At 32.3% G+C, this 19,278-nt stretch overlaps 1 protein-coding gene across 4 annotated transcripts in view; it reads right to left on the bottom strand.

The window, feature by feature from the left end:
• dpy (fibrillin-like protein dumpy) overlaps positions 1-19,278 on the bottom strand; it is a 297,715-nt gene that overhangs the window by 157,312 nt on the left and 121,125 nt on the right. For all 4 annotated transcript variants that reach the window (XM_089634031.1, XM_089634030.1, XM_089634029.1 and 1 more), the window contains exon 2: positions 2,972-3,027. In XM_089634031.1, coding sequence (XP_089490157.1) covers positions 2,972-3,027 — 56 coding nt within the window. The remainder of the gene's footprint in view (positions 1-2,971; positions 3,028-19,278) is intronic.

Here is a 19,278-nt window from a genome sequence, read left to right on the forward strand (position 1 = left end):
CTATATCAATTTGTTATAGAGTTTTAGAGTCGCGGACTCTAAATAAATATTATGTTAATATAATAAATTGGAAATAAATACACAATCCATGTACTTACGGCAAATTATTTTTAAGATATTAAGTTTTAATGTAGTTGTCCACAACATTAAAATAAATAAAATCAGTGTTTGATTCTATTTGACAATGATTTTTTACGTTTTTTGTTTTGTTTCATTCTAAATCGATAACAACATAAATAATTATTCTAATCCTTTCCCGAACTATGCAATTGAAAAACAACCATTGTTCCACACACTACAAGCGTGTAAAATGAAAAAACGACATTTGTTTATGTCACCATCTCTGTAAAACATATAATATTCACCGTGTTGTCTCCCCCACGGTCATGACCTAAGCGTCCCTAAACTTTCTTCGGAAGCTAATTTTTACTTCGACGAAAAATATAGTGCCATCTCGTTTATTCTATGGCGCGCGTAGGGACAGAAGATGCCAAATTGGACATTCTTTAAATTGACCCAGCGAATCGTGTGGACTTGTGAATGAAAGCTTCTATTAGAGACAACAGATGTCACTGCTAGTCACTCGCCGCCGCCGCTGTTTCGCGTTACATTTTAAATGTTTTGATGCACATAATTGATTATTATATTTATTATTGTTGTCTTATAATTTTGGGGGGTCAAACACCAATTGACCTAAGGGAAGAACCGCCACTGGTAATGACAGCATTCAAAGGTTGGCAAATTCGATGTTTTAATGTGAATAGTAAATCGAGGCCTTTCCTCCTACACCCGATACGATACAATCCCATTCGCTTATAAGTTTAGTAACATGGAGTGTAAAAATGAAACTCGTCCATGATGTGAGGTTCGTCAACACCATATTTGAACAGTCTTGAAGTGTTGGTGTGATTGGCCTCTCCCGGATCCAAACTTGAGTCACCAAAATAACTACTTTTAATATATTTGAGGCCTTTAACTACCAAGCTGTGAACCGTGGAGATGGTACATTAATCGCCATCAGTGCGGATTGAGGAAGTGCAGACTGATGACATATTTAAATCTCAAAGAAGATGAGTTATTTTAAAAGTCATTGACAAATCCCAATTGTGGTTCACACAGAATAGGTTCAAGGCTGGCTAGATACTTAGACGTAAAGATCCATCTAGTAGGATTTACTTACACAGAAAAGTATTATTTTGCACAATTGTTTCATATTGTGAGAAAACAGACGGTTTTTGTTCATATATAGGATTTTAGAAGACACTTTGAACGTAAATTATTGATGGCTTTTTTCCTATTTCATGAGAAAATCACACCAACGTCATTTTCTACGCATAGATACAAATACTATCAATCTGAACGTTTTGTCATTTGTCTTTGTGTTTAAAAAAGCATTAAGTAATTGAATGACATTTGAATATTATAATTTATTCAACTTATCTTATTTTAGATAATTATTTTAAAGGTTATATGCAAAGGTGTCATGTATATCTTATTGTAACTGCAGAATAAGGAAATACTTCGTAGTGTCTTAGCATTTTTTAATGTTGAATTAATTTAATTGTGACCACCTACGCTCGAGGTTTCGCTCTTAACCGCGAGTATGGGTCCTTTTTCAATTTCTCTTACAAAGTACCTATCGAAACTTTCACTGAATATATTTACGGTTAATTTGAAATACGAAATTCACAGATCGAAAACATTTTAAATTATTACATGGAGAAAAATAATTGGCTTATTAAAGATTTTGAAGATGGACAGATTACAGGCAATTCGTTTTACAGTAGTTTTTGATGCCTTTTTCTCATAATAATTTCAGGGACAATTAGCATTGGATAAGTGAGAGTCCAATTCTTCTGAAAAGTGCCAAGTTAACCAACAATGGAAGTTCTTAGTTCTTACTCACCACAGTTAATTCAGTTTCCCACATTTGCTTTCTAATTGGCAATCGAGATGAGAAAGACAATGTTCTCATTTCGCATTAAAACGGTTTTTTTAGCTGCACGGAGGCATCAAACTCAACACCATTTTGGTGAACAATTTTGAAACAGAAAAACAGGGAAAATTCTGCAGTTTATTTTTGAATAACGATGGATACGCCTTAATTCAGTGAAAAATTTAAACAAATTCATCTTATTACATTTCTTGGCAAATAATTTTCACACTTTTTAATGAAATAAATGACGCAGGTATATTTTCAATAAATACCATATACGCTAAAATAAGCTTTTATAAAATTTACTCAGAGTTTGTTAATTGAAATTTATTATACTAAAATAAACATTTTAAACGAAACTTTGAAGAAAAAAAAATAATATGTAATGAATTTTTAACTTGTCTGTTAAAAAAAATCTATCTGATATATTTTTTCGGATCGGTAGGTAGGTATTCCTAAAACTAAAGCTCGGTAAAAATAATTTTATTTGCGATTACTATCAATATTTTTTATTTTTTTAATTGAATCTAAAATATTCAGTTATGAAAAGTTTGAAAGCCATTCTATGTAGTTATTTTACGGAAGATTTATATAACTCTAAATGGTTACTTAACGTATTCTCATCATTGTATTCTCATAAAAATACTAAAGAAGGTTAATTTTTCTCAGCCTTGAAGGCTAATTCAGAAAAATGTGATTAGCAAAAAAAACCCAGTATAATCGTAAAATGCAGAAAACTAATAATTGCAGTGGTTTTTTACCTATTCTTTTGGTAAAATAGCATTTACGAAACATTTAATAGGAAAAATAAAATGAAAAAAATCATGTTTAAGTTTTACTAATTTTTTTCTTCGGTAAACGGTTTTTAATGTTGGCTAATTTCTTATTCCGAAGATGACATCAGATTCTGGTTGGATCGGTTCGACCAGTTCTTCAGCGGTCACACTATGTATGACAAGTTGGCAAACTATTTTAATGCGAAGAATATATAGTTGGTATTTATTGCAGCCATATGAATTAATGAAAAGTACTTACGTATGATGTGGTTAGCGCTAGCCACACGACAAGCGGCAAAATAATTCTCATTTTTGCTGAAAGAAAAGAAAAAAACATGTTAATTAATTTGTAAAATGTACGAGGCCGTTTTTATTAGCGGATATTTAGACAATTAACTTATTTGTTGGAAATCTTCAGAAAAGTTTAGGTCTTAAAAAAAATAGGTAGTAGGTAGGTACCTACGAAAAATATTAATTTTAAGTGAGGAGAGTAAATGTTTTAAAAACATTAAAAAAAACGATAAAGCAAAAAAGTTTAGTACGGATTAAAACTTAAATTATATTGATGTTACAATCTAATAACCGTTTTATTTAGTAATTGAAATCATTCAACATATTTGAATGAATAATTCAGTAACAGATTATTTAATGAAAAATCTGCAGGAAAACGCCATTTCAGGTGTCTTATAAAATTATTTTCGGTAATTATTAGTATTTTCGTCTTGTGAGTGGAACATCTGGTAATTCTGAAATAATTAGTAAATTAGGGTGGTCTGTACCTTCTTGTCATCCGCCACATAGAACGGAGACACTATAACCAACATTCACTATAATAAATTCATTAATTCACGTTAATCACGCACTATCCTTATGAACAGCCCGCAGGTCGCCCTGCGCCGGGCAAGCACTCAAAAACACTCAACAACTGTGTGGATGTACCATTATATTTTCGAAGCACAAAACTTTATTGTCACTGAGTATAATTGCATCACTTCACTCCGGCCAACTTCTTAGTTAACTTCTTATTCTCTTGACTAGACCACGATGTTCCTCGTGCGACCGTATTAACGCGACTGACCGCTACGAAATGATTTCAAGAGAACCAAGATACAAAAACCACACAGAGCTCAGTCGCGCGTCGAGCCGCTCACACCTCGTAACAAGGGGCCTTCAGATTGCGTCACTGCCGATTTGCTGAGGCCTTCGTGGAAATCACTCGCGCTTCCTTTACGTGGGTCATTGTAATTACACCTTTTTACTTGCTGTCATCGTTTCATAAGGCTTTCTTGGGCATGCGGTGTGGGAGGCGGGAATTCGTATATTCGAGAGTAGTCCGTTTTTTTCTACGAATTCGATAGACTCGATAATTTAATTATTACGTGATGCCGCAATATGAAGGGACTAGTTTCAAAATGATATTACTTTTTTGGGTTCTTCATTACGGGCGGTCAAAGAGTCCATTGTGGTTCCTCGCGTATACTTTTCTATGCGAGTTTTTCAACGGTCGAATCAAATGCTGAAAGCGAAGTCTGCCGGAGTAATATCCGAGGGACGTGCATCGGATATGAATAACCCCGGATCGTTTGACTGAATTATTCAGGAATCTAAACTATTATTATTTCCGTTCAATCCATCCCAGAATATGTTAAATTTACACACTAAAATTGTGATTGTTTCATGGATATTACGCACACATCTTATAAAAGTACTTTTACAATCGGCAGCAACGTGTTCAACTAGTTTAAATAAACAGAGGGGTTTATGTAACGGCTTGTATAATGTAATGTAATCTAGCTCATAAGACTAGTGGCGAACAAAATGGGAGAATGTAGGCGGTGGCATTTCATCTCCTGCAAACTTCATTGAATTTATCGAATACATTAATTTCTTGAGGAAGTTTTGTTATTTCAGTAGAAACTTTGTGGTTTGAAGGTGGTAATAACGTATCTGATGTTAATTCCGCCTACAGACTCCTCGCATGGAGTTTGTATGGGCGGATGACTTTGGTTCTTATGCGGATTATCCAACGTTAGTCACCTCACTAGTTGAGTGTAGGCAATTTTTTTTTGCTTTCGTCCTTTGCAAAAACCCAAAATTAGATTTTCATAAATAATGAGCTCATAAATTCTGTATTAGTGTTGATACATGTTTGAACTTTCGTGGCTTCGAAAATTGCCGGTTTCATGAACCTACGCATAAAATACCTAGTCTAAATTCAAATAAAATCCTACACACACTATACATGAAACACTGAAGATTAATATATTTTTTTAATAAAATAGGTAACAACGAAAATAATGTTAAGAGGAAGCTACAAGCCAAAAATTTGCAAATTCTTGGTATACCTTATATCGTAGGTAATAGTCATTAAAATCGCTTGACAAACGGAGTCTAGAAACGTTCGATTTCAAGCAAAAAACTGGTTTTTACTTATTTTGTAAATAATTTTATAAGAAAGCAAAAAAGTTAATCAAGTGAATCCCTCACAGATAATCTTAACTATAAAACTGTATTTTTTAAAAGTTGTTACCTTTATGCGTTCATACATTTGTATTGAAAAAATATTTTTTGTAGTAGTTTGCATTTATACTTTTTATTGAGTATTTTTTAAAATTTTATTTGTATTCTACTTAAGCGAAGCGATAGGAAAACCTTTAATTTAAGTAAAGCATATTTTTTGGTTTTCATAATGTACACCAATTCGTTATAAAGATTAATCAAAATAGTGATTTGGCATTAAGCTTCACCTTAAACAAGAAAATGACTTCTATAATACCAGTGTAAGTGGTATAATAGAGTGGAAGATACTCTCAGTATTGCCCTGGTGTAAGACCACCACTGCACTGAAACGTTGCTTGTAATGGCTTTAGCCGTGTTAGGTGATCAGATCTGAATAACCAGGTACTTATCCATCTTCCTCTTTCTCATCTCATTATCTTCAGCCTCACAACATACCCCAATTGGTGGTCTAATAGTCTTACTGGCTCCAGACGGTTGGGAGCAGTCGGGACTCTTGTGCGGTATTCACATTTAAAAAAATGTATAAAACCGTTTAAGTACGGAATAATATATATCAACTCTCGCTTGAAGATTATAAACATTACTTTATGCTTTAACCTTTAACGTTTGCATTTAAATTGTTACTTTATAAAAATTCATTTAAAATTTTCTTCAAATGAAATCATCATAAATTTAAAGGCCAAAAAACAAAATATTCTAACACGAAATCCGCCAACTTCGAAAGGCATATCGGCAATAATGGTGGATTATTTGCATAATTTACAAAGCCGATTCTGAAAATAGCTGTAAACACGCTAAAAGTCAAGGCTGTAAAGAATCATCCTTTCAAGCTTAGATCGACGATTAATGCAGTCTGCATCTTTTATATGGCAGGCACCTACCTTATAAGAATTACCTACATAATAAGCATTGTAAATTTAAATAATTATATACTTTGCAAGATCATTAAAATGCACTTTCTACATCGATATAATATGGCTATTAATGTTAGGATTTTTCTTACAAAATATCACTCTCTTGAAAATAAATTAAAATCAGAATGAAATTTTCGTAGAAAACAATGACCTATTTATTTTTGTGGCCTATATATTTGTAGCCTAGCGGTTTCGTTTAAGCTCCCGCATTCTTAAATTCTACCGATTTTTAAAAATATTTTCTTTCAATGTTTTTAAATTGGTGGAAATTATTTAAGCTCCCGCATTCTTAATTTCTACCGATTTTTAAAATACATAGTTTTTAAAATATTTACCTAGCTCACCAAGTTACGTTATTTTAAAGATAATATCTACGGAAACGGTGATTATATAAATTTCTCTCGATAGAAAAAACATGTTCTCCAAAAATTATTAAAAACACGTTTTATTCAGTTATTCAACATGGGTGTGCAAAAAATCACAGTGTTTCTTTAAATGCAATTATAGACAAAACTAGGTAAAAATGTGGTTAGCGTTTATGACAATCTTTTTCGCGTTTAATATAAAAATTTTATTACCTAGAAATATTAATGTTTTTTAACTGCATTCACTGAAAAACTATGTTATCTAGTTTCTAAAACAGTATTCAATTATATGTACGAGTATATAGCGTATTTTAAATACACAGAAAACATTACAAACTGAATAAAAGTGTTAAAAGTACTGAAGGGTTAAATATTTTCGCTTACGATTAATTTACTTTAATCGTTTTTTAATACAAGCGCATCTCTCTAATATTCGTATATACATATCTCCCTTTCAAATCATCATCTTCTTCTTTTTTAACGCTTACTACGATGTGCCGTACTAGGTAATGTACTATGTAATATACAACGTAGCCTTAAATCAAATCGAATTATTATTTTAAATTATTTGGCATTATACTTCCTTCGGAAAGCTAGCTCACCTTAGTGACATTGCAAAAGTAAAATCATCCGATGCCTTTTGAAATAATTGTTCAAGAAACTCGTTTTGCTAGTTTAACTTTTAAAGTATCATTAATTTGCTTTACATTAATCCTGATGTCAACTCTGAAAAATTTTAACTCCTTTTTTGAGTTGATAAACGAATGTATTATTTGCTAAGATATGCAGTATTGAACCCAGAAGTGTATTAAAAGCTGTTAAACGTGAAACTAGATGTAAAAAATATGTATTCGTCTTTAACTGGAAGAGTATTCAGGATGGTACAAAATAAAAATAAAATTTATTCATAGTTTGATTCGTATTGCCAAGGAACCCGGATATGTCTCCGCCACTGATTCAATCATATAAATTACGTACACCTACATTAATCCAAGCGGAGTACTGCATACAATTCTATCTGACCACTCAATCTCCTCTTCTCGGACATGGCTGCACGTCTCCTGACACTTGACGCACGTTCATCAGTTAAAACAGGAGACCAAGTCTTCCAGGAATGATTCTGTCAAGCGCGTTTGTTTCTTTCTAAACATTTTTTTTGCCGATTGCTCCAATGTAGCTTAATTTTCAATGAACATTATTGAGCCAACTATACGAATACACTGGATGACAAGTGACGCACGTTCATCAGTTAAAACAGGAGAAAAATTCTTCCAGGAATCATTTCGTCAAGTGCGTTTGTCTGTTTAAAAATACCGATGACTCAAATGATATAGTTTTGAACTTTTAATAATGAATATTCAATCAATTATTGTTGAGCACGTTATATGGATTACATAATCACGCCAGTTGAAACAGGATACCAAATCATCTGGGTATGACACTGTCAAACATATTTCGTTCAAAACACTGATGGCTACCCTTTGTAGGGTACAATTATGGAATTTCATAGAAAAGTACCAAGTATACCTAACCAGCAACTTATAAGAGCTTACGGCGAAGCACTACGAAGTTTTGCAAAATCATGTGTTTTGGTTTGAAAATGATATCGCTTAGAAATATTTTAGATGCTTCAAATACTGCGATTAGAATACATAATCGAGCATTTTTAATCTTTTATAAGCCCAGAAAAAGTAAAAAACAAGCCTATAAAACTGTTTTAATGTTCAAAATCTCCTATTTACGAACCCATTTTGGGTTATGGTTTTTTTTCTTTAAAAAATAAACATTTAAATATTTTTGCTTGAACTTCGCAAAATAAAATAAAACACACTTTTTGGTGATGTTTTTTCTTGTGTAAATCAAAACAGACAGCTGGTGTTAAGCGGGAATTTGAAGATATGAATAAGGAGTGTTATTCTTAGCAGCCCGATTCCAAATGTTACACGACGTGGTGCGTGACCTGCAAAAATTCCCTAAAAATATTACAGATGCTTTAATTAAATTGGTCTTTTATCAAAAATCTGTTTCTGAAAAAATAAGAAAAAACACAGATCTAGCAAATGAAATTAAAAGAATTTGGCATTCTCAGACTATAAAAATATTACCATTTGTTATTTCGGCTACTGGCATTATACCTAGCTCTCTCATTCAAAATTTAGGCGTATTAGATCTGTCAAAGAATTTATACATAAAAATGCAAAAATCAGTCATTTTAAATACATGTAGGATTACGATGGATTTTTTAAATATTTATATTGATGATCAGTAGGATTTATAGGTCCAATTAGAAGTTCTACCGAGTCGAACCCTATGATATGAAAATATCTGGAGTCGGTATTATTTTCCCATTTGATCTCTGGTGAGTTGACGTGTTGTTCTTGTATTATTTTATATGTATAATGCACTTGCATAATGTGGATTGACTAGATGATCATTTGTGGAAAAGTGTGTGGAAGAGTTTAGCTTTTCCTGTGAAGAAGATTTAACCCTGACATTAAGTCGGAATAATAAAAAAAAAATTACAACGCTTTGAATTGTACAAACTCTTACTTATGAACTCCTTTTCGGATATTTTCAGGAAAGCTCGGTTTTATCGTATAATGCGGGAATTTAAAATCTTTGGAAAATGATTAATAAACATATTAATATTTGTATCTGAACTTCACAAAATAAAATAAAACATGCATTTTGAAAGTTTTTTTTGCGTACATGAAAAGAGGCAACATAAAAATTAGACATCACTCTAGATAACTAGTGGCTTATGTTTATCAGTAAATTAAGTGATGATTCCGTGAAGTATATTTCAAAGTATATATTGATGGTTTAAATGAAATGTTTTTTTTGCGGCTAACAGATATTTAAATTCTTAATTTTCAATCAGGATTAATGATAAAATTATACGCAATAGATAATCACACGAGAAAACGGGTTCGTGCTAGGATTTTATTACCGGGATCTTTTAAACGGGTGACTGCTCTAATCTGCGAGTTATTTTAGCAACTTTTAAATCCAGTCAATTCATATTTATACATGGTGTCCGGGCGTAAATTGCACAAACTTTGGGAGGTGATTCTATATGATTAGTAAAAAAATTCGAAATTATATATTCCGTTTATAATAAATTCCGTTTTCGACTTTTTAATTCAACTTTTATGCCCGAAAACTATATAAAAACATTTGATTTTTTAATAAGTTATGCATCCTTTTTACTTCTACCATCATGTAGAATCATCTCCCGAATTTTTTCCTTTTCTCGGGACACTCTGTATAAACAAAAAGTTAGACAGAGACAAAGAACTTCAAAATTTATTGCAAACAAACATGTAATAATTAAATGGATTATTTAAGACCTAGAGAGGTAACATTTCGTTTATCAGGTAGGTATATCGTTTAATTACAAAATTGTTTTGGACGGATCGCAATTATTTTTTATTGGAAGTTAAGTGTCAACGGAAATTCTACAAATAGGCGTATCAAATCTTCGTTCATTTCAGAAGACCATTCAGTGATTTTTTCTATTTAACGAGATATTCATTTTTTAACCGTAGCCAAACGCGCGAAACTTAATTATAAAATATTTAACACGAAGGATGATTACAATGATTACTGACAGGTACACAGATCCTAGCTGGTAGATATTACATACTTGAGCAACACGTAGTTGGTAGGATTAGATGTTTGTTTGATACAATTAACATCACACCAAGCCTCTTCTGTTGGTAATTTGTTCATTGATGCCAGCATGAAAAACCTGTAATCTTTAATTAGGTACGGGGGAGATGTAAAGCATCGTCAATTTATTTTAAACAATTTTTTTTTACGAAGAATGAGATAAACGTGGAAGAATCCTTCTATTAGTTGTCGTCGTATCAAGAAATCAAGATGCTCTCACGTCTCATAATTTACTTCTAATGTATTTAGAGTTAAATCAGTAGATATTTAAATTCAAAATATATCGCCGGAGTAATAACAATTATCATGGCATTTATGATAAAATTGTAATTTTTGGATGACAATAAAATATTTTTCAAAATGATGTAACGCCGTGGGCTGACAGTAACATTGGATAAACTATATAATACCAGAAGAAGATATTGTACAGTTTTAAATATTACTTCAATCTCCGTTATCTGTTAGAAAAGCCTAGAACATTCAAACATTCTTAATCAAATAAAATAACAAGGTTCCGTGTGAAAAAAGCTCACAATCGAACAAAGCATTAATCTCTTCTCCGGATCGAATTCGGTGATTTAAAACCTCTAAATAGTGTTATACAATATTTATACGCCACAATGAGTCAAGCCTAAATCTACTAGTTCGTGTTTGTAACTAGTCTTGCTATGTCCTATTGCTAGCAAGGCCTTCCCGTGTAACGGATCATTACTTGGTCTCTAAGCGTAATTCCGAGCAGGTAATCCGAGCAACAAGGGCGTAATCAAAATGCTAACAAAGTTCAACAATCTCGAGCGCCGGGTCAAACATCAAGCTGAATTACTCGGCTCGGCCAATCTCTACTAGACCCATACTTCTAAGACCCGAGACACTTTGTTTTGATTCACTAAAGTACCGGTTGAATTTAACACGTGTATTGAGGCGGAATTACATTTACCGGCGAGCTCATTTCCCCGGGGATTTGTCGGCAACCCTAACAAACGTTTATTGTAGTTGTACGCGATAAAGGTTCTAATCACAGATAATGAGTAAGAAAGCAGATGGAAAGATGCATGTACTTTCCTGTACAAAGGGAAGTCGTTAGAATGTTAACGATTAATAACATACGGAGAAAACTAACTAACATAAAATACGGTTAACCTGTTAAAAACGGGACTGCAGGCCTTTAACAAATAAATTGACATGGTTCCTAAAAGAGCATCAGTTAAAAGCGAATGTTTTATGAGGACATTTATGAGTGTTCATACAAATATTGATATTGATGACATACTGAGTTTGTCGTATCTGTCATGATATTTATAAGAAAAGAACACGTGTTCTCGATATACTCTGAATGACTAATATTTTATCAGGAAGTTGGCATACTATCATTTTTTAACAGGTAATTTTTCTCCGTGCATCGTTTCGTTTATGCCTGCTTTACACTCTCGGTGAAACAGGGGGTACACAAAGGGCCAATTAAAAACCCTCTATTATAGAGAAAAAATCTTTCAGGAAGAGATGTCATTCTGAGAGTTCAGAGCAGACTCGTAAGAATTCGGCCTTTAAAATTGATAAATAATCCTGTGAAAATCAGACCACTCGTCCAAAAAGTATGTTTTTAAATATTCTCCAATATTTAATAAATCAAAACCAAAATTTCCTCTAGAATCGTTTTATTTGCAAGTAGGAACTTAAATATCCATCTGCTAAATTATAAACCATTTATTTTATGTACTTTTTATTTCAAATAATAAATCATACAATTTGTCCATAGAAATGCCACCATGCCAACAATTATTTTTTAAATATATCTTCAGGTAGGTAGGTAGGTACCATAGTACCTATTGAAAACATGCAAATATGAAAATACAAATTTTAAATTTTAAAAAAATCTTTACTGAACCACAGTCAAAGTTAGCCACTAGTCATAGTAAGGTTTGCTTGCATAATAAAGTGGATGCAGCAGATTTGCGAAAATGGAATCCCAATACGCAATCAAATTTACTAACAGATGAAATGCCAGAAGATCGAGTTAAATCAGGACTTCGCTACGCTCAGTCAGCATTATTATTGCTTATTGATAACGTTGTCGCAATCGCCATTTTCTCCAATTTCCTTTAATTCCCATTTAGATAGCAGAACGGTGTTCTCCAAATGGCAAAATGTGATCTGGTGCCAATTATTTGGCATCAATAATTCAATAGATCATTTAGAACCGTTGCTAACAGTGTACCACTCTACTAGCACTGTGAACTGGACTAGATACTAGACAACTTGTCTGTTATGCAAGTAATATTATTATGTTTTGCTTGACCGCTAGTTTCTGGGCCGACGCCCGTGTATCAGTTTTCATACACTTGCCTTCACATTATTTATAGGAGAATATGTCCGTAATATAAAAGGGGTGAAAGGTATAATTGCTGAGATGTTGCCCACGTTAATGGCGTGCGTAATATATCTGGATATGTTTTTATATAAATATCTTGTAAGAACGTTTTTGGTCCAGACACAATGTGAAAGGTATCTCGTCATCATACCTTTGATGGGCATTCAAGTATAACACAACACTTTTGCATGCATAATTAATTCGTCATAGGAATAGGAATGCTCTCGAATGTATTAAATTGCTGCTGCGTTTCACAGTGCACGCTTCATTAGAGAATTATAATAATTCCACGAATTGTGTATTATCCTCTCCTGTTTATTATCCTTAAATTTTACCATGAAAAAATATACAACAGTTGTTTTAAATTAAAAAAAATAAAAACCATTTTCTACCGGAATCAAGAATATATTATTATGTATGAGATATTTCGCTTTGGTGAACAGGAATGTTGGAGTTATGTTTATACATTCATGTTGATTATTATTATAACTGTCTAATTTCACATCAAAAGTTATCTTACACGCAGTTAACTGCCTCTTACAGACAATACTTTCTAGCAATGAGGAATTTATTGTAATAAACAATGCTGATAAGTAATGAAAGTCGGTACTTAACTTACTCACTATTAAAATACTTGAAAGCATACCGCTGATAACTCTGTTGTAATATAATAGAAAGAGATGTTACAATGGATCTTTCAGCGGCATCACCATGCAGTAAATGTAATATATATATAATTCACTAATTTATTTGTTCAAAATATTCGTAGCTTAGGCATGGAAGTCATATTTTACATTTTTCTCTTTTTTTCTATTTTGCTCTTGCCCATCTACTAAAAATAAATTTGAAAGCATTTGTAGTAATATTTCACGAAATTCATGCTAGTAAAACTATTATTTTGAATTTTTAAGAAAATGGTTTTCAATAGTTTACGTTTAAATGAATTGACCACGATAGTTCGTGAGGATCGTGAGACCCTACACAGCTTTAGACCACTGGTCCCTCAATAAAACAATAGGCTACTGGGTGGTTTTCAATTGTGCCTGGTAACTTAAAACAATATACCTTACTTATTGACAATGACAAATCCCAAAGCAAAAACACGTTAAATAGCTATCTGGCGTTGCATTAAAATTGCATGAAAGGAGAAATAAAAGTATCAATGGTTAATATTTAATGGTGGTTTGGGGAGATCCTTCAACCTATCCAACTGGTCTCTCGACCCATGGTCTTGCGCCACAGTGAGACAGTTATATTCATAATGTCTGTCACTCCTGGATACACTGATCCTGAGATTCCTAGCCAACCTTCATACCTTTCACCTTCCCAGAACTTCATATACTTCAACTTGACCTACAACTCTCGCTATGACTCTTTCAATATTTTGAGAAAAACCAACCTTCTTATACGTATACGATCACTCGTAAAACTCGAAAATCTGCGTCACATTTGGAATTGATTGTTTTTTATTTGATCTTCCGTTTTTTTCTAACCCTTTAACTGCTGAAAAAATTGGATAAAAGATTTTAAAATATCAAAATGCTCAGGTTGAAAATAAATGTTTTCTGGGTTCTCTATGTGAAGTAGATTCACCAATTTCTCGCTTTTAGGAAATTCGTATAAACCAGAAAAAAATCGTAGTTGCGTAGGCAAGTAATATGTTATATTCTTTAAGTGTTAATTTTATGCAATATGTATAAACACAATTAGAAGAAAAATAAGGCAATAGGAATTAAAATTTGGGCAAATTTATGTTTTACTCTTCGGATAAAACTTCTCCTAAATTGACCACTTATTGGCTGGCAAATAAGTGGGCAATTCAAAGTCAAATTATATCATCAAAGTCAATATTCATAGGAAGCTGAATGACTTTGCGAGTTGATATACTTACCAATCAAAATGTAATTGGATCGTTTTATACCGTTACGTCTAAACTCACATAATATTCTAAACCAAATCATTCTTAAACCATCCATTTAAGTGGTAGATACTCTCAGGTCACGTTGATAAATAGATTTAGATGTGTTTGGTGACCAGATTTACTTTTAACCTTCCTATGCCCCATTTCCTTCCCTTCCCCACTAACATTAGCCCCACAATATATCCCGATTGCAGATGCCATAATTCATTTTGCTCCGGATAGTCGGGAGCAGTTGGGGCTCTTGGGCGGTATTCACATTAAAAATGTCTCATTTAAGACCCCGCATTACGAATTTATTACATACTTCCCTCAAGCTCTTAAAAAACAAACGTTATTTTTGAAGATATTCTTCATTTGCCGCGCTGAAAAGTAATTATAATAAATTCCGTCGATAGAAAAAAATCACAAAATAGCACACTAAGGACGGATTGTTTCGGAGAATTTGAACAATTCATAAAATTTCAACGTTCATTTATGGGATCTGTGAAAATCCTATTCAATTTCTGTTATTATACCAGAATAGGCTAGTTGCTTGACAGAACTGAAATAAAAACAGAACTTGAAAAAAACATTCACAGAACTTGAAAATTAACTTCGTAATTTGAAGAATTGTTCAAATTCTCCGAAACAACCCGAGCTAAGAGTTATGTTATTTGACAGGTTAAATGTGTGAAAAAATTCAACATATTTCTAAAAATTAAAAAAATGGTTCTATTATTTAACTTGTTAAAGGTATGAAAAAATTGAAAATGTTTCTAAAAATTGCATAATAGCACATCTGGTTCTGTTATTTAACATGTTAAAGGAATGAAAAAATTAACAATGTTTCTAAAATTCCAAAAATCTCTAAATTGCACATCTGGTTTTGTTATTTAACATGTAAAAGGAATTTAAAATTACACGATGTTACTTACATCCATACATTTTGCTCTAAATAAAGTTTTCACTTACGCCTATTGACGATAATAGTTTTTTTATATATTAAAGCGCTCCCTCTAACATCCGTTTTAACATATCTTCCTTTCAGACCACCTTCTTCTTATTTATGAACGCTTACTAAGAAGCCGCAATCAACCATTTGACATACTTATTTTTAGTGGTAGGGCTTAGTACATTAAGTATGCTTCGAAGCCTTAGTTGACGCTTCACAAGGCTCCGATTGACTTATAAAATGATCCCACGTGTGAGTGTATACTGACACGATACACTACACATATTGCTCTTGCTAACATCATATTTCATGTAGCCGTCATACAAGATACGAGTACCGAGCCGCCATTGTGTCGGTGTCATTGAGGCGTGGCTTATTTTTTCAGTGCTGGCTTAATGCCCGAGCCTTCGAAGATCACCGGAGTGTATTATACAATTATACATATGTATTATCATATCTGAAAGATTGCTAACGGGTTCATGTGTATTGTGTATATTGTGTTCGAAGTGAAAGTGAACCCGCGATTTCAAAGTATTCATATTTATTTTTTTCGCTCGGCGCTGACCGATGTGGCCCACGTGACTAGTGGTCTCGCTACAATTAAACGTGAATTCATTGGAATTAATTGGAATTAATTGGAATTCTCTGGAAATAACTGAATGCATTTACCTGGGATTGCAAACTACCGACTTTAATATATTTTTGAAGCTAGATGAATACGTCACGTCAGCATCGGTAGGATTTGCTCCTTATAAGGATTTTGAATCTTTCGCTATCTAACGATTTTTCAGTATCGGCAACGTTATCTGGATTTTATTTCATTTGGTTTTACGCCCCGCCGGCTTTTATATGCATTTTAAAATATAATATATCTAGTAACCTATCGAAAATTATAAAAAAAAAATAAAACATGTAACAGTAATATAACATATTATAGAAACTAGAACAATACTACATATAAGACCAATCACTAAAACCACATTACCAAGGCTACTCTACTTTGTATGATTCAAGTACTGGTATAGATTACGCTTAGTTTTATAAATGTAGTCAATAAATATATCAATAGCACCCCCATACTTGTTTCCCAGATCATGTAACCTATTGGTCAGTGAGTGTGTCCGATAGTTGGTTTTATTTTGTCTTGTATTCCTAGTCGGCACATGGAATTTAATAGTGACAATGTTGGCAGGACTGTCAATTAAGTTGTTAATGACTCTGTTTAACACAACCAGTCTGACATAATTCTCCTGTTTTATGTATTATAATATCGAGTCTAAATGTTTTCAAAGTAAAAAAAAACACTTGCTACCACTTTCATTCTTTAATTTTCCTTTCTGAATGGACCCCTATCCTTGAGTTATCGCTTTTGACTGGTATTTTATTTGGTTATTGCTTTTGACAGAGTTGAACCAGCTCACGAAAAAAACAAAAAAACAAATAGCATTGTTAATATTAATAGTAGTAGTTAATATTAATTAACTCAAAAATAAAATAAAAAAACACACGGAGAAAAATTAGTATTGCTAATTTATTAATAAACTCTTCAAAGAATTAGTAATCCGGTAAACTTTTAGTTAATTCGTAACATATCGCAACACGTGCTCATGCACCCGTATTTGCCTTGATAGTATATGATGACGAAATGCGAAAATGGAGGATTATTACGAACACGTGTTCCGACGTGATATTTTGCTAGATTATCAGGAAACCTTTCAATTAATTTTTTAAGGGCCTACAATCCCGTTTTCATCCGGATTACAAATATATATTCTTAATAAATTAGCAATACTCTTTTTCTCCGTGCCCCAGGCCTAAAATCACATCAGGTAAAATTACTTAAAATACAAGATGTATGAGAATTGATATATACAAATATTATTTATATTATACGATTTAAAGATTTTTTACATAATCACATTATGGACCACACGCCATGCATATTTTTTTCTTACTTTTCACAACTTCCACGTAGCATCAAAAAAATAACCAACATACTTAAATTTCAATCATCACTAAAAACATTTATTTTAAACAAATGTCACTACACATTAAATGAATACCTTACATAAATGAAATACCTCTGTTTGTTTTTTATTTACATATATTTGTTAACATGTAATTGTTGGGTTATGTAATAGAATGTGTATTTGATGGGTTAGCTGGAAGAAATAGGACGTAAACTATAAGCTATACCCTTTGTACTCTGTATGTATGCAATAAATATATATTTTTTGTTTTTAGAATTTTAAATTTTGAAAAAAAAAACATACTAGATGGAATATTTTATTTCACAAAAATAATTTTTTGTAAAATTCTGTTATGGAGATGGCACATAGGCTGAACAATGAGTTTAAGGATGTCGCTGATATTTTCGTTCTAAATCTAGACACATACAAAACCAAATTAGTTCCGCACTTTTTAGGGCGATGCCATATGCAGTAATGCAAAATCATGTGTTTTTGGTTTGAAAATTTGGTCGCCTAGAAATGTTTCAGATACTTTAATTAAATACTGCGAGTAGAATACATCTTGACATTTGAAATAATCGAGTATTTTTTATTTAAATCTTTTTATAAGCCCAGAAAAAAAAGTATAGACCTTTGAAAACTGCTTTAAAGTTCAAAATCTCTTACTTACAAACCCATTTTCGGTTATGATTTAATTGTATTATGTGGAAAATTAAGTTATTTATAAAATGATCGGAAAAAAATTTAATATTTATGTCTGAACATCCACAAAATAAAATAAAAGGCACTTTTTGGCCATGTTTTTTTCTTGCATAAATCAAAACAGGCGGATGGTGTTAAGCGGGAATTTAAACCTTATCGCCAATTACGTAAGGGTTGTTATTGATAGCGGTACAATTTAAAATATTACACCACGTAGTACATTGCCTTAATGTAAATAACGAGTAGGTGATTATCATTAGAAGGCATTATCTTTAGTCATTGGTAATCATAAGTTAGGAATATTATACTTAATTATTCACTAGCTATACCTTGCCACGCATTACTGTTACTCAGTCTGTTTGTGCAAATAGATAAACAATAACGCGTGTTGTTTTTACGTCCAACAGATGGCACTGTTAAAAAAAACAAAATTTTTACCTGTCACAGGTGATATATATATGAAATAGCAACGTATAATAGTATATAATAGTGTCAAAATTTTAGAGCAATTGGTGAAGAACTTTCGGAGATTTAATATTTTTGAACAAACGAACATTTAAAATTTTATTTATATAGATAGATAGATTACATATACATAAATTTCAAGAGTTTTTTTAAGTAAATGTGATAATAACCGTATTTTACGCTTTATTTTTAAAAATCTTTTTTATTTATGTACTGTTGTTTTAAAATTATTTTGTGATCTTTATGTAAAAGCCCAGTAAGGCCCATAAATAAAAAAATAAACAGCCGATATTATATTGTCCAAATAATCCTCATGACGCAAATAATTCTTAATATAGCAAAAATATGCCTCTTTGAACATCTGCTCAAAAAATAGCAGTTTTGCCTGTCAAATAAGTGTTTAACGGGCTATCAATGAAGCTCGCCTGTCAAATAAGTGTTTAACGGGCTATCAATGAGGTTATCAATGAGGCTTGCATGTCAAATAAGTGTTTAACGGGCTATCAATAAGGTTATCAATGAAGCTTGCCTATCAAATAAGTGTTTAACGGGCTATCAATGAGGTTATCAATGAGGCTTGCATGTCAAATAAGTGTTTAACGGGCTATCAATAAGGTTATCCATGAGGCTTGCCTGTCAAATAAGTGTTTAACGGGCTATCAATGAGGTTATCAATGAGGCTTGCATGTCAAATAAGTGTTTAACGGGCTATCAATAAGGTTATCAATGAGGCTTGCC

Source organism: Hesperophylax consimilis, chromosome 8 (genome assembly GCF_061612785.1).
Source record: "Hesperophylax consimilis isolate HC1 chromosome 8, BYU_Hcon_1.0, whole genome shotgun sequence".
Lineage (NCBI taxonomy): Eukaryota > Metazoa > Arthropoda > Insecta > Trichoptera > Limnephilidae > Hesperophylax > Hesperophylax consimilis.